Raw genomic sequence first — 17,420 nt, 5'->3', positions numbered from 1 at the left:
GATACTTTTGCTTCTTCTGAGGCTGTTTTTGGGAGAAAGGTTTTGCAAGCCGTGGTGCCTTCCATTTAGGTGACCTGATTTGCTCCCTCCCTTCATCCGTGTCCTAAAGCTTTGGTATTGGTTCCCACAAGTAAGGATGACGCCGTGGACCGGACACACCTATGTTGGAGAAAACAGAATTTATGTTTACCTGATAAATTACTTTCTCCAACGGTGTGTCCGGTCCACGGCCCGCCCTGGTTTTTTAATCAGGTCTGATAATTTATTTTCTTTAACTACAGTCACCACGGTATCATATGGTTTCTCCTATGCAAATATTCCTCCTTAACGTCGGTCGAATGACTGGGGTAGGCGGAGCCTAGGAGGGATCATGTGACCAGCTTTGCTGGGCTCTTTGCCATTTCCTGTTGGGGAAGAGAATATCCCACAAGTAAGGATGACGCCGTGGACCGGACACACCGTTGGAGAAAGTAATTTATCAGGTAAACATAAATTCTGTTTTTTCTAAAGAAAACAGACCCAGTTTTGCTAGCCTCTCCTCATAGGTTAAATTCTCCAATCCCCTTATTAGCTTTGTGGCCCTTCTCTGGACTTTTTCTAGCTCTGCAATATCTTTTTTGTGCGATTGGTCCCCAGAACTGCACTCCATACTCAAGGTGAGGTCTTAACAGGGCTTTATATAGTGACAGAATTATGCTTTCCTCCCTTGAGTCAATGCCTCTTTTTTAATACATGCTAGTATCTTATTAGCCTTTGAAGCTGCTGCCCTGCATTGTGCACCCATCTTTAGCTTGTTATCTATTACTACCCCCAAATCCCTTTCCTCCTGTGTTTGCCTAAGTCTTGTCCCATTTAAATAATACGTTGCCTGCTTATTTTTACTTCCAAAATGTAGAACCTTGCATTTTCCCGTATTAAATCTCATTTTCCATTTACCTGCCCATACTTCTAATTTTTGCAGGTCCCTTTGTAACGAAAGTTCATCCTGCTCTGACCTAATAATCTTACTTAATTTAGTATCATCTGCAAAAATAGAGATGTCGCTATTTAATCCTAGCTCCAAGTCATTTATAAAAATATTAAAAAGAATAGGGCCTAGCACTGATCCCTGGGGTACTCCACTGATTACCTTTGTCCAATCTGAGTATGATCCATTTACTACTACTCGTTTAGTTTAGTTGTTTTTTGTTAATTCTTCTTATGGGCGCTTAGGGTTTTTTTGTTAATATTTTGTGCGGGCGGTTATCTTTTTTTTTTTTTTCTTTTGTGCGGACATTTAGTTTTTTTTTGTTATTTCGTGCAGGCGGTTAGGTGTTTTTTTTTTTTTGTTAATATTTCCTGCGAGTGCTTAGGTGTTTTTTTTTCTTAATGCTTCGTTTGGCTACACTGCATCCAGGTGGATTCTTTTGGCTGCGTGCGCAGCCAACATTCTCTTGGATGTGTGCACAACTGACGATGGCGACGGAAGCGTTACAAACGCGATTATAGTATAGATGTACAAAGAGCATTAAAAATGTGCAATTGATAAAGTATTCAGTAGCTTTTATCTATGTGAAATCCGTTTCTGAGCGGCAAGAAATAATATATGGGAAACAGAATGTTCCCTCTTTTTATGTGGATGATTCCCATATTTCCAAATTAGGAATATAGATGTCCCTAAGCTCAAACAACTTCATAGATTCAATTATTTGTTAATTAAGTTACTTTACATTACACATTCAACCAAAATAAAAGTAGATCCAAAGCCATTCCAATCCATTAGAAATCTCTTAGTTAAGCTTTTAACCCAAGCGTATTTCAAGCATTTATTACACAATAACACCGCCTTAGGTGACATTTTACTTTTACATAGGTGTAGTATATTTTTGTTTCTTCAATGTCAGTGACAATCCGAGGGAAAACCTGCATGAGAAATCTGCAATACATATGTATTTCATGTTTTTGTTTGTTTTTTTGTGTGTGTGTTTAACTAGATTATCCTGTAATATTTTGGCTCTCTGGCCTAGACTAATATGTTTCAGAATTTAAACTAGCCCCATGGTGGTAGGGGGGGGGGGAGAGGGTATGCCGCAGAGTCATCCTCTTTTACATGTACAGGTATAAATCCTCAAATCAGAAATTCCTAAAATCCAGTATTATTCAGAAACACGTTCTTTTCCGTTAATATTTTTTTTTAAATAAAATTATTACAACTATTTTCCCATCACAATCTTTGGTTTGGTTTTTGTGTTCTAAATTGCAAATATTTATTTAAAACAACAACTATTACCCTTTTGAATTATACGCTGTACTATCTTTCTTAAAAGGACATTAAACACTAAATACATGCTAGATAGAATGATACATTCAAAGAAAAGATTAGTCCATGAGTAACATGTAGATGTATTTTTTAAAGTTTCATTAGTTGTTTAACCCCTTAATGACAGAGGACGTACCAGGTACGTCATTGAAAAAACTTCCCTTAATGACAGTTGACGTACCTGGTACGTCCTCTGTTGTCTTAAGTGCTGGAAGCGATCATTATCGCTTCCAGCTGCTTACAAGGGATTGTAGTGATGCTTCAATATTGAGGCATCACTACAATCCCCCATTTTACATACCGATGCAGAAAGGGCCACTCTGTGGCCCCATCTGCATCGGCTATGTATTTATTCAAATGTGTTGGCGGATGGGAGCTGCAGTAACTTAGCCTCACATCTAGATGTTACTATTTAACCGATCATACCTTCTCACAACATGCTGCCGGTCCGGCGGTTGCGGTGGGGGGGGGCGCGCACGCCAAATTTACAGCCCATTGAAAAAAACAACCGATCGATATAGATGCAGTGGCATCTCGGTTGTTTAATAAGGGATCTGGGAGGGGGAGGGTTGAAGATTATTTAGGGGGGCCAGCTACACTACAGAAAAATATTTTATATTTAAAAAGTTAAAAAAAAAACTATTTTGGGGGGCAAATTGGGTACTGGCAGACAGCTGCCAGTACCCAAGATGGCAGCAAATAGACAGAGGGGGAGGGTTAGAAAGATGTATGGGGGGATCAGGGAGGTTGTGGGGTAAGGGGGGATCTATCACTGCAGACTTTATGCAAAAAAATAAAAAAAAATATTTTTATTTCAGTACTGGCAGACTTTCTGCCAGTACTTAAGATGGCGGTGACAATTGTGAGGTGGGGAGGGAAGAGAGCTGTTTGAGGGGGGTCAGGGGGGGATCAGGGGGTGGGATGTGTCAGGTGGGAGGCTGATCTCTACACTAAAGCTAAAAATTAACCCCACAAGCTACCTAATTAACCCCTTAACTGCTGGGCATATTACAAGTGTGGTGCGCAGCAGTATTTAACGGCCTTATTATTAGCAAAAAGCAACACCAAAGCCATATATGTCTGCTATTTCTGAACAAAGGGGATCCCAGAGAAGCATTTACAACCATTTGTGCCATAATTGCACAAGCTGTTTGTAAATAATTTCAGTGAGAAACCTAAAATTGTGAAAAATTTAATTTTTTTTTTATTTGATCGTATTTGGCGGTGAAATGGTGGCATTAAATATACCAAAATGGGCCTATATCAATAATTTGGGTTGTCTACTACACTACACTAAAGCTAAAATTAAACCTAAAAGCTCCCTACAAGTTCCCTAATTAACCCCTTCACGGCTGGGCATAATACACGTGTGGTGTGCAGCGGCATTTAGCGGCCTTCTAATTACCAAAAAGCAACGCCAAATCCATATAGGTCTGCTATTTCTGAACAAAGGGGATCCCATAGAAGTATTTACAACCATTTATGCCATAATTGCACAAGTTGTTTGTAAATAAATTCAGCGAGAAACCTAAAGTTAGTGAAAAAAATTGTGAAAAAGTGAACAATTTTTTTTATTTGATCGCATTTGGCGGAGAAATGGTGGCATGAAATATACCAAAATGGGTCTAGATCAATGCTTTGGGATGTCTTCTAAATATAAATATATACATGTCAAGGGATATTCAGGGATTCCTGAAAGATATTCGTGTTCCAATGTAACTAGCGCTAATTTTGAAAAAAAGTGGTTTGGAAATAGCAAAGTGCTACTTGTATTTATGGCCCTATAACTTGCAAAAAAAGCAAAGAACATGTAAACATTGGGTATTTCTAAACTTGGGACAAAATTTAGAAACTATTTAGAATGGGTGTATTTTGGTGGTTGTAGATGTGTAACAGATTTTGGGGGTAAAAGTTAGAAAAAGTGTTTTTTTTTTCAATTTTTTTCCTCATATTTTATATTTTTTTATAGTAAATTATAAGATATGATGAAAATAATGGTATCTTTAGAAAGTCCATTTAATGGCGAGAAAAACGGTATATAATATGAGTAAGAGGAAAATTACAGCTAAACACAAACACTGCAGAAATGTAAAAATAGCCATTGTCATTAAGGGTAAGAAAATTGAAAAATGGTCCGGTCATTAAGGGGTTAAAAAGTGACAAATTAAGTGTAAAGTTTAAGTGACTATAAAACACTGGGAGCTGCCATGTTGTAACTTGTTACCTTCTCTGCTGTGGCCAATTAGGGTCAGTTATAAATAGGTCACTAGAGTGTGCAACCAATGGTTGTGCTGGATTTAACAGTGTTCTGCACTTCCATTTCTAACAGGAACTGAAAAGCTCACAATTTCAGAATGGAATTACAGGCAAAGAGGACAAAATAAATAATGAAAATATATTGCAGAGCTGTTTTATATATATAATTTATCATTTTATATTACCATCTCAAAGTGTTTAAGGTCCCTTTAAGGTACTATGTATACAAAAGTATTACAAATGATATAAAACTACCTTTAGGTTGCATGTATAAGCTGTATTATGACATGTAAATATTGCTTTCTGGTGAGTATTGTCTGGATATAAGACACGATTTATAGAAATATATATTTGTGCATTTGATTGAATTTCTGACTTTGAAAGGGAAGCGGCCATGTGTTGTTTTCACACTGGAATTCTGATGGAGAGGAATAGGTGTCAATGTTGGCATTTTATTTTAATATGACTAGTTGCCATGAACTAGGATGGCATAATTGATTTCTATTAAATGTAAATCTTTACAATTGAGTTTGTGGGCTGGACTGGGCAATGCATTCCATGGATAGGGTCGGGAAGAGCTGGGGGCAGACTGGGCAGCAGAGTGGTGGGGGTACATATGGTGGCAACCACAATGCTGAGAGTAGTTCTCCCCTGGCAAAGCATGTATGCTCCTAAGCATACCTAGTTATGCTGTTCAACAAATAATGACATGAGAACAAAGTAAATTTGATAATAGAAGTAAATTGCAAAGTCTTTCTGAATCTTGAAAGTTTCATTTTAAGGGGGATATTTATCAAAGGTCTGGCGCTCTCCGTATTCAGCATTGCACCAGCAGCTCTTGTGAGCTGCTGGTGCAACGCTGCCCCCTGCAGATTCGCGGCCAATCGGCTGCCAGCAGGGGGTTTCAATCAACCCGATCGTACTCGATCAGGTTGAATTCGGGCGATGTCTGTCCGTCTGCTCAGAGCAGACGGACAGGTTATGGAGCAGCGGTCTTTAGACCGCTGCTTCATAACTGCTGTTTCTGGCGAGCCTGCAGGCTCGCCAGAAACACGGGCCCTCAAGCTCCATCCAGAGCTTGATAAATGGGCCCCTAAGTTTCATGGCCCTTTTTATGTACGTGACAATTGTTTAACCACCCACGTTTTTCCCACTTCTGTGAACAGAAAGTTACAATATTCTTTTCAATCATCTTCATTTTTATACAATGATTGGAGGAGTTTATCTCTTTATTTTTTGACAGCATCATGACAAATATATAGATATTTTAATATAAAATGTGTGTACCAAATATAACCTTTGCAGTATACTTTTACTTTCATTTTTTAATTGTCTCCTTTTCCTGTAATTAAACTCTTTAGGGCTTTCCACAATGCCTATATTCTACACAGCCATTGTTTTCAACATTGTATTAAAGGGATATTAAACGCTAAATACATGTTATAAGCATAACATTGAGGTAATTTCCTGCCTCCATATAATCATGGGTTCGGCCATGTTTAAATCTATTTTTTACTACATTCCAGTGCTGGCTTGTGCAGCAACTCTCCTTCAGATACCTGCGGTGTAACTTAAAGGGACATTCCCTGGAAAATATAAATGCACGTAGATGAATTACATCGTAAAGGTGTTCACTGTTTTAGTGTAAACAGTTTTCTCTGCACGTGCATAGCATAGCTAGATATTCTCAGTGCACCATAATTTTAAATACTGCCGCTGTCCAGAGCGCCAGTGGGGCTTGTAAGTGCTATGTTTAAATTGCTGGTGCACGGTGCATACTTAAATACACTTTTGAAACAGCTATGGCTTTTTTTTTTTTTAAGCATTTTTGCTAATACATGTGTATTACAAAAATGCTTCTATTCAAAACTGAAATGCACCCATGTGGATTCCAATTTTGACTGGAATGTCCCTTTAAGTTCCAAAATGGTGGCACCCATAAATAGAGGGAGGTGCATGAAATTAGTGTTTAATGTCCCTTTAATCTGTTTATATCTACCGCTAACTGACCTCAGCAGAAAGATAAGATTGCACCTATTCTTTTATGGAGACTAAAACTTTATTCAGTATACTTTAATAGTGACCAAGCCCCCCTGTGTGTCTCTCTTGAACTATAATCATCCATCTCACTTTAATTTGTGTGTGAGTGCAAGTTTTGCGAGTGCCAGGTGAGCACCCAGAGCTGTGAGTTTTGGCAGTGGCATTAGATGTGTAACCATTCCAGTTTGAGAGTGCAGCCCACTTCCATGTTTTGCATAAGTCTAATGGCTGTAACACCCTTGTTTGTGCAGTATCTCAGTGTGTTTGATTAAAAGTATGTATGGCAGTAGTTTATGCACACGGCTATGAAGATGCCTTGACATGGCACATGGGCGTATTAACATTTTACAAATGCTGTAACTAATTATTCAGCTTATGGGCTTAATCTAGCTGTATGCATCTGAGTAAATGCTAAATATCCTGCGTGTATATAACACATACAGGGCTGGAAAATGCAACAGTTCAGCCAGAAAAAGTAAGAAATTACACTGGACATTGAGCTGGCCAACAACTTTTCCTTTCTGATATCTATCTCCTCCTATATATATATATATATATATATATATATATATATATATATATATATATATATATATATATATATATATATATATATATATATATATATATATATATATATATATATATATATATATATATAATGTTTCCTTTAGGCACCTTTTCCTCGGTGTGTAAACACACTTTTTTCTCAGAGTAAACCTTAAAAAAGCAAACATTATTCAGTCTAATCTTTGGTTTCAATACATAATGACTAGCTAGAATTTATTTAGTGTTTTTATCGCTCCTTTTTTTTAAAGCAATACTTCTGTACTATCATCAGTTTGTTCTTCATGTTATTACATGATATCTCGAACAGCTTCTCCCAGTTTAACCAGTTCTTTTAAACAGCTTTTAAGTGCCAAAAACATACACAATGCCACACATTATGCAAAGACCAGTATATTGTGTCAAACACATTGTGAAGGAGGTGTGAAGATATGAAGTTGTAGGCACGGACTACATCTACGAAAAGAAATAAAATGTAATTTATATTGTGCCACATACATTGAAAATAAAAGTATTTTGTAAAATATCAGATTGCTTTTTCCTGTGCACTGTGTTAAAGGGACAGTAAAGTCAAAATTAAACTTTAATGGTTTAGACAGAACACATTTTCAAACAACTTTCTAGTTTATTTCTTTTATCAAATTTGCCTTGATCTCTTGGCATCCTTTGTTGAACAGTAAATATACAAACGTGGCCGAAAGTATTGCTTCCCTTCCACTTATTTAGGAAAACGCACAATTTTCTATGAACTAAGTAAAAATTGACAAAAGTATTTATTATCCAGCATTCTTTATTTAAAATGTCATAGCACTTTCCTTCTTAATATGAGGAGAATCCACATCATCATTCCTTACTGTTGGGAAATACTGAACCTGGCTACCAGGAGGAGGCAAAGACACCCCAGCCAAAGGCTTTAAATACTCCCCCCTTCTTCCCTCATATCCCAGTCATTCTTTGCCTTTCGTCACAGGAGGTTGGCAGAGAAGTGACAGAAGATTCAGAGAAGTTCTTTATGAAGGGTATCTACCCTTCGAAATGGGACTGGAGTTTTAAGTAGTCTTGTCAGCCTCTCAATGAGAGCTTTGACGAAAGTTAGTCTGGAGATGCAGGGAGAGTCTTTCTGCGAACCCGTCCAGACTCATATTAACAGCTCCTAAGCAATCAGTGTTGACGAGTTTCACTGCCTGCTTCCATCACTCAAGTCCATGTCAGGAGCGATGCTACAAGACTGTCACACTTGAGAGGCTGTGTTTCTGTTCCACGGCATATATTCCGGTAGGATCGTTTCATTTTTTACACATATGATAACGCCAGAAGATAGGGTCACAGTGTGGCTCCGTTTATCTGTATGGAATCAAGGGTTAATATCTCCTGAGGGGGATTATTGAACAGTGGGGATTAATCACATACATTTATTTTATTATGCTGCAACATGTGTGAAATGTTTTTTGGGCTCAGGCAGATGTTGGAATGTACCGTTTTTTACTTTCGTTTTTAAAGCTGCGCAGCTTGAAATGCTTGGCGCTTTTTTTCTTTTCTTTGCTCTTATAGCAGGGGCGGTCCAGCATTGCGCGCCATGTGACCGGGTGTGGTCACACTTGATTTCCTCTTTCCTGACCATGCTGATTACAGGAGAAGAAGCAGTTTCTCTGTTTTGCCTGGGTCATAGGAGGCGGTGAGTGCCCCAGCCATTGGGTTTATAAAGGTGCTGTTTTTTCTTATTAATCAATAGTGTGCTTTGTAAGCGCAAGCTATGGAGGATTCTGATGCGTTAGAGGGTACTCCCTCTTTACCTAAGTCTAATACCTGTCTATATTGTGAGGAGGCTGCGGTATACCCGCCCGCTCAACTATGTTCCACATGCCTTGATAAAGTAATCCTGTCAAAGAAGGTTAATATGTTTGATACCACTGAGGAGTCTCTGTCCCGTGAGGTGTGCACCCTACAGTCATCTCCTAATACACATGCAGCTTCCTGTAGCACTCCTAATCCTCCATCTGGAGGGGGCCTTTTACCGGCAGACTTTACTGCGCAGTTACAAACGGCGGTGTCTGCGACCTTTAGTGCTTTACCTCGCCCTGCTAAGCACAAGCGAAAGGTCAAATATTGCTTTCCTTCCCAGGGGTCATCAACTAGTTTGTTGGATTTATCTGATACAAGATTATCCGATGATGAAGGCGCCTCTGAACCTCCAGTTGCGGAGGAACCAGACTTTAGATTTAGGATTGAAAATTTACGCTTTCTGTTGAAGGAAATTTTGGCTACGTTAGAGGTTCCAGAGCCCAAAGTGCCTGAGGAACCTTTGATTCCTAAATTAGATAAGGTCTATGAGGACAGGGTTCTACCCCCAACTTTCCCGGTTCCTGTAAAGATGGCAAACATTATTAAGAATGAATGGGATAGGATTGGTTCTTCCATTTCCCCTTTGTCTTCCTTTAAGAAATTGTTCCCGGTCCCGGACTCTCAATTGGAGTTGTGGGGTTCCATCCCAAGGTGGATGGCGCTATTTCCACGCTTGCTAAACGCACTACTATCCCGCTTGAGGATAGTTCGTCGTTCAAAGAGCCCATGGATAAGAAGATAGAAACTCTGTTAAAAAAATGTTTCAACCGACAGCGGCTGTTGCTGCGGTTGCTGGACCGCCTACCTACTGGTGCGACTCCTTATCTGAGCTGATCGAGGTGGAGGGTCCCCTCAACGTGATCCAGGAAAGAATTAAGGCCTTAAGGGTTGCTAATTCTTTTATTTGTGATGCAAATATGCAAATTATTCGTCTGAATGCTAAGGCTTCAGGTTTTTCTGTTAAAGCCGTAGGGCACTCTGGCTGAAGTCCTGGTCTGCAGAAATGACTTCTAAGTCCAGACTTCTTTCCCTCCCCTTTAAGGGAAAGATTTTATTTGGTCCAGGCTTGGACTCAATTATTTCCATGGTTACTGGGGGCAAAGGTGCCTTTTTACCGCAGGATAAGAGGAACAAGCCTAAGGGACAAGGTCCTAATTTTCGTTCCTTTTGTTCTGATAAATCCCAACGTCAGCAGCCCTCTGCAAGGCCCGAGCAATCCAAGAGTACTTGGAAGCCGGCTCAGTCCTGGACTAAATCCAAGCAGAGCAAGAATCCCGCCGAGACAGTCGGCATGAAGGGGCGGCCCCCGATCCGGTTCTGGATCATGTAGGGGGCAGACTGTCGCTCTTTTTAGATGCCTGGTTTGGGGACGTGCAGGACCCGTGGGTCCTGGAGGTCATCACTCAGGGATACAAGATAGGTTTCAAGTCTCATCCACCCAGGGGCAGATTCCTCCAATCAAACCTGTCTTCCAGGCCAGAATAGAGAGAAGCCTTTCTGGGGTGCGTGAGGGATGTATCCTCTCTAGGAGTCATTGTCCCGGTACCTCTCGTAGAAAGAGGTTTGGGATACTATTCAAAACTTTTTGTGGTCCTAAAGAAGGAGGGAACTTTCTGCCCGATTCTGGACCTGAAGTGCTTAAACAAATTCCTATCTGTCCCCTCGTTCAAGATGGAGACGATAAGGTCCATCCTTCCCTTGGTTCAGGAAGGACAGTTCGTGACCACTATAGATCTGAAGGATGCTTACCTTCACGTTCCAATCCACAAGGAACACTTCAAGTTCCTAAGGTTTGCACTCCTGGACCAGCACTTCTAGTTTATTGCACTTCCGTTTGGTCTAGCTACTGCTCCAAGAGTTTTCATGAAGGTTCTAGGGGCTCTGCTTGCAGTTGCCAGAACCAGAGGTATAGCAGTAGCTCCATACTTGGACGATATTCTGGTTCAAGCACTATCTTGTCATCTGGCGGAAGACCATTCGACATATCTTCTGTTTCTTCTTTGATCTCATGGATGGAAGATAAACTTAGAAAAGAGTTCTCTTATTCCCAGTACCAGGGTTGAATTCCTGGGTACTATAATAGACTCCATGTCCATGAGGATATTCATTACAGACCAGAGATGTTACACGCTAACTTCCGCTTGTCTTGCCCTCCAGACCTCCTTAAGGCCCTCTGTGGCTCGTGTATGGAGGTGATTGGTCTCATGGTGTCCAGCATGGACATCATTCCTTTTGCCAGATTCCATCTCAGACCACTACAGCTGTGCATGCTGAGACAGTGGAACGGCGATCATTCGGATCTGTTTCAACAGATTTCTCTGGACAACCGGTCGAGAGAATCGATCTCCTGGTGGCTCTGTCCAGATCACCTGTCCCAAGGGACATCCTTGTTGAGACCATGCTGGGAGATTGTGACTACGGACGCAAGTCTATCAGGATGGGGAGCTGTTTGGGGTGCCATGAAGGCACAGGGCCTGTGAACTCGAGAGGAATCCTTCCTCCTGATCAGCATTCTGGAACTTCGGGGAATCTTCAATGCTCTGAAGGCTTGGCCTCTTCTGTGTTAATCTCCGTTTATCAGATTCCAATCAGACAACATAACCTCAGTGGCTTACATCAACCATCAAGGGGGAAAGAGAAGCTCCCTAGCAATGAGGGAAGTGTCTCGGATTCTGGAGTGGACGGAGGCCCACAACTGCTCGCTGTCAGTGATCCACATTTCGGGTGTGGGCAACTGGGAAGCGGATTTCCTCAGCAGACAATCCTTTCATCCGGGGGAATGGTCTCTCCATCCAGAGGTGTTTGCAGAGTTTTGCAACAAATGGGGGATGCTGGATATACGTCTCATGGCATCCCGGCTCAATTTCAAGCTACCCAGATATGGGTTGCGGTCCAGGGATCCTCAAGCGGAGCTAATAGATGCATTAGCAGTGCCTTGGAGGTTCAATCTAATTTACCTTTTCCCACCGTTACCACTTCTTCCTCATGTAATGGCCCACATCAAGCAGGAGCAGGCATGATTTCTCCAACGTGGCCACGAATCGATGTGGTTCGCGGACCTGGTGGGGATGTCCTCATCTCCTTCGTGGATGTTACCTTTTCACAGGGATCTGCTGGAATAGGGTCCTTTTGTTCATCAAAATCTAGATTCTCTGAGGCTGACTGTGTGGAGATTGAACGCTTAGTCCTAGCCAAGAGAGGTTTCTCTGAGAGGGTTATTGATACTCTCATTCAGGCTTGCAAACCTGTTACTCGTCACATCTATCATAAGGTGTGGAGAGTTTACTTATTCTGGTGTGAAGAACGTGGTTTAGCCTGGCATAAGGTTAAGACTGCCAGGATACTTTCTTTTCTCCAGGAGAGTCTGGAGAAGGGCCTTTCTGCCAATTCCCTGAGGGGACAGATTTCAGCCCTATCTGTTTTGCTACACAAGAGGCTCGCAGAGCTCCCTGACGTGCAATCTTTCGTTAAGGCTCTGATTAGGATCTGGCAAAGTTAATCCAACTCAGGTAAACTTTTTGGATTTAACACTTAAGGGTGATGCATGCAATAACTGTATTGTTTCCAGCACATTTCGTAAACCTACTGCAGGGAACACCATTTTACACGCCCATTCAGCTCATCCACCTCATTTATTAAATTCTATTCCCAAAAGCCAATTTATCAGATTAAAAAGAAACACCAATGATGAAACCATATATACAAATCAGTCTGAGGAATTAAAAAACAGGCTTTTAAAGAGAGGCTATAAGGAAAAATTACTTAACAAAGCACAAGAGGAAGCTAAACATAGCTATACAGTTCCCAGAAATCACAATAGCTTATTTAGCAATGATTCTGTGGTTTTTAGCACACCATATTCCATACATTATAATAAAATTGTCTCTATTGTGAAGAGACATTTGAAGTTACTACAAAATGATCCCCAACTCAAACCATATATTAGTAAATGTAGGTTTGTTTCCAGGAAGCCAGATACTCTAGGTTCTAAACTATTTCCTAGCATGGTTCAAACAAAAACATACCAAAGTAATAGGACTTGGCTGCATAAGAAGGGAAATTTTAAATGTAATAATTTCAATTGTCTAGCTTGTCAATTACTGACATTAGGTAATAGTTTTACCTCTTCAGCACATGATAGATCCTTTGAAATTAATTTCCACGCGACATGCAGAACCAAGTGGGTGGTTTACCTTATCACCTGTAACTTCTGTTGCCAGCAGTACGTAGGTCAGACCTCACGTGAGTTCCGTGATAGAGTCAGAGAACATATAACAGATGTCAAAAATTATAAAAAGGAGTCAGCAATAGCCAAGCACTTTAATGGTGTACATTTCACCAATGTTTCAGATTTTGGAGTCCAGATTATAGAAATTGTCAATAGACATCCCAGAGGAGGTGATAGACACAAGTCTTTAACTAAACGTGAACTATTCTGGATTCTAAAATTGGGAACTAGACATCCAAATGGTATGAATTTAGAGTGGGATATTTCCTATTTTACAGATTAATTAATCAACTCTTATATTATTTAACTAAATGAATTACATTTACTAAATTATAAACATAATAGGTGTATTAATTTATAAACTTCATATTATTAATATCATTAATTGCAATACACCTTTAATAAAATTTGGTTTACCATTTCCTTCCCTAAGATCTTGATATATATACTTAAGTTTTTTAGAAGATAAGTGTATTCACAAATAATTTATAAAAACCCTCAGTTATCAAGTCTTAAATTTATTTAGTTACTATATTTATGCTTTAGCTCTTAGCCTTTGTTTATTTTCCTTTCTTTTTTTTATGGTCTAATATATGCTTGTAATATCTGCAATTTCCAGAATTGACCAGAATTTTCAAAATGATGTTTTTTTATCTCCATATTTGTATTTTATGTGTGCCGTCAGTGTATTCCACCTTAACCTGGATGGGGGGTGTGACTGACAGGTGTTTGTTTCCTGAACGCCGGTTGGTTACAGCTCCCTTCATAAGGTGTGGTGGGGTATGCTGGGGTCATATCCTATGACTAAGCGCCAGTAACGGCGCGAAACGCGTCAGGATCACCTCTATTTTGGATCCTTGTCCTTATGAGGCATCCCTCATGTAAATTTTATTAATAAAGCAACTTATGAAATTTTCTTACCCCTGAGTGCACCGGATCCTTTTTGTTTTTTGCTTTTTGTTTTTTGATTAGGATCAGACCTGTGTTTAAATCTAATGCTTCACCTTGGAGTTTGAATCTTGTTCTTAAGGTTTTGCAACGGGCTCCGTTTAAGCATATGCATTCGGTTGACATCAAATTGTTGTCCTGGAAGGTTCTTTTTCTATTGGCTATTGCGTCGGCACGCAGAGTTTCTGAAATAGCTGCCTTGCAATGTGAGCCTCATTATCTGGTGTTCCACACTGATAAGGCAGTCCTACATACCTGCTTTTGTGTCTGATCGCATTATCAATCAGGAGATTGTGGTTCCCTCCTTGTGTCCTAATCCTTCTTCTTCAAAGGAATGTTTACAAGGTAATTACAGAGGAAAAATTTTTTATTAAAGGGACAGTCAACACCAAAGTTGTTATTGTTTAAAAAGATAGATAATGCCTTTACTAACCATTCCCCAGCTTTGCACAGTAAACATTGCTATATTAATATACTTTATAACATTTAAACCGCTAAATGTCTGCCTGTTTCTAAGCAACTATAGACAGCCTCTTATCACATGTTTTTTATTAGCTTTTCACAACAAGTGACTGCTAGTTCATGTGGGCCATATATCAATACAATAGAATTCCACAGCACCAAGAATTCATAATAAAATTAAGAAATTGGCATTTGTTTGTACCTCAATAAATTTCTTCATTTTATTATGAATTCTTGGTGCTGTGGAATTCTATTGTATTGATATATGAGAGAGGATAGCAGTCCCCTCTATACCACCGGTCACCAAGGAACCCTATTAAGGGTACAAAGAAATTAAGGTGCTGTTTGTGCATTGTCTGTTGTTGTCATGTGGGACATAAAGATGACATTGTGCTCACGCCCGTGGGTTGTGGCTGACACTGCACTAATTGGCTAAAATTCAAGTCAATAGATAATAAATAGTCATGTGATAAGGGAGCTGTCAGAAGAGGCTTAGAAACAAGGTAATCACAGAGGTAAAAAGTATATTAATATTACAGTTTTAGTTGTGCAAATCTGGGGTATGGGTAATAATGGGATTATCTATCTTTTTTAAACAATAACAATTTTGGTGTCAATACTGCATGATTCCGATGAAGCATGTAATTTTAAGAGACTTTTAAATTCATTTTTTATTTTCAAATTTACTTTGATGGTATCCTGTGTTGAAAAAAAATGCACATATCCTGAGAGCCAGCTGGTGATTGGTGGCTACACACGTTTGTCTCTTGTCATTGGCTCATGTGTTCATCTAGCTCCCAGTAGTGCATAGCTGTTCTGTAGCTGACTTTCTAACTGTGTGTTTATTCCCTTTTCATGGGTTAAATAAATACACAGCTTATATCCAAGCTAGACATGTTCATTTGGAGGTTTTGAATGACTCTGAATGCGGAGGATGGCGGCCGCTCGTTGCGTTCTGCTCTTTCCTGAGCCAGATTTCTTCTTGTGAAAGTTCAACACACTGAGATCTGGATTTGCACATAGTGTGTTGCACTTTCACAAGCAGAAATCCGGCACCGAAAAGAGCCGAATGCCACAAGTGGCTGCCACCTTCCGCATTCGGAGGCATCAGAAACCTCAAAATTCACGTGCCTAATACAAGCAATAGTGCAATAATAAAATGCTCTTATGAGTTGAAGTATTTTATTTGTTGAATTCTTGTATGGCTTTAATATTACTTGGGTTTTTATTAACTAGAGCAGAGTATCATAACACTCTTTAAATGTACAGTATTTTAAATACAACTCACTGTGAGGATAATAGTGTTATACTTGTACCACACCCTTTGACCAGTAAATCTAATCCTATTATATCACTTAATTGGAATGTTTGATGTATTGTGGTTAGAGATATAGCCATATGTGGATCAGGCTAAGTGCAGGAATCGTAGCTTTTGGCTGCATTTCTATAGTTTGTATTTCACGTGCACGCCTTCACATATTATTGTGTACTTAAAGATAAAGCCTTCTACCAGCACATGTTCAGGAGCTGAGATATTCCGTAAGATTACAGACACGTTCCATTTTTAGTTGCTCATCGACTGAGAACCTACTGGCTCTCAAGCAGCAGTTTTCTGATACTTTAACTATGTGTTTAAACTCCCTTGCTGGGCTAAACTCATAGACTTGCAGGGTTGGTAGTGCTTAAATTATATGCTCTACCAATATAGAACATGTAATATTTGCAGTGCAATGTTCCATTTTAAAAGTGATTCATGTTTAAGCCTATTGCCTGAATTAGAATTGTTAAAAATCAGTCTTAGAGTTTGGGGTTATAGAAAAAAATATACTATTATTATTATTAATATTATTATTATTATTATCTTGTGGCAGACAGATCTGATCTAAAATGTGCTGCAGTCCTCTCTGGCATCCAGCTAGTTAAAAACAAATCTATTCCGTACGCATGCAGAAAGCAGTGTGCAGTTTACTCTCTGTAATTTTCGTTATTATTTCAGGGTAGCTTACCTGAGTTCAAAAAAGTTCAGCAAGCATGAAATTGCACGAATGGTAGCACACGCTCCTTATTTGCTGAACTTCTCAGTCGAGCGCTTGGATAATCGTCTGGGCTTCTTCCAGAAAGAACTTGGACTCAGTGCAGAGAAGGTAAGAACATGCTGGCAATCAGTATTTAATATTTGTTTTTCCTGTGTTTTAAATGTTGCATTAACTTGAGGTATAAAGCGCCATCTAGAGTAAATTATTTTGTACAACTGCATTTTATGCTTCTCTTACAGACTCAATTCCTCAAACTGTAAACCGTGCCAAACTATTTAGCTGAAGGTAATTTATCTTTACAGAGTATATTTACCCAATTAAGTGCTATATTACAAAAAATCATTGTAAAAAAAAAAAAAAGCAAATGTACAAAGCCTTATAAAGGACATAAAGCACAAAATAAACAATAAGCTATAGTGATGTATCCAAACCAAAGATTAAACTGAGAATAAAATGCTATAGTAATAGTAGTAATATGCATTTTGAATTTTGCGTTACTAGTCTATGGGAAAAAGTTACTAGTCCAGAAGGAAAATGTTACTAGTCCACTGCAATTTCTTACTTGTCCAAGACCCTTGAAAATTTAGTTACAATTTTGTTAGAAAAAAGATGTATTGTTCTGGCCCATGCTCCTTGATTAATGCTTATATTATATACATTGTTGTGGCCAATTGTCAGATATAAATGAGCTCCTGCACTAAACAAGAAATTACGGTGTCTATTTTTGCATGGTTAGGATTCT

General features: G+C 39.3%; 1 protein-coding gene across 1 annotated transcript in view; it reads left to right on the top strand.

The window, feature by feature from the left end:
- The window catches only part of MTERF3 (mitochondrial transcription termination factor 3), a 141,442-nt gene that overhangs the window by 54,218 nt on the left and 69,804 nt on the right, over nt 1-17,420 (top strand). The window contains exon 5 of the mRNA XM_053715227.1: nt 16,639-16,786. Coding sequence (XP_053571202.1) covers nt 16,639-16,786 — 148 coding nt within the window. The remainder of the gene's footprint in view (nt 1-16,638; nt 16,787-17,420) is intronic.

The sequence above is a fragment of the Bombina bombina genome, chromosome 5, assembly GCF_027579735.1.
Source record: "Bombina bombina isolate aBomBom1 chromosome 5, aBomBom1.pri, whole genome shotgun sequence".
Classification (NCBI taxonomy): domain Eukaryota; kingdom Metazoa; phylum Chordata; class Amphibia; order Anura; family Bombinatoridae; genus Bombina; species Bombina bombina.
This window is presented reverse-complemented; position numbering and strand designations above follow the sequence as displayed.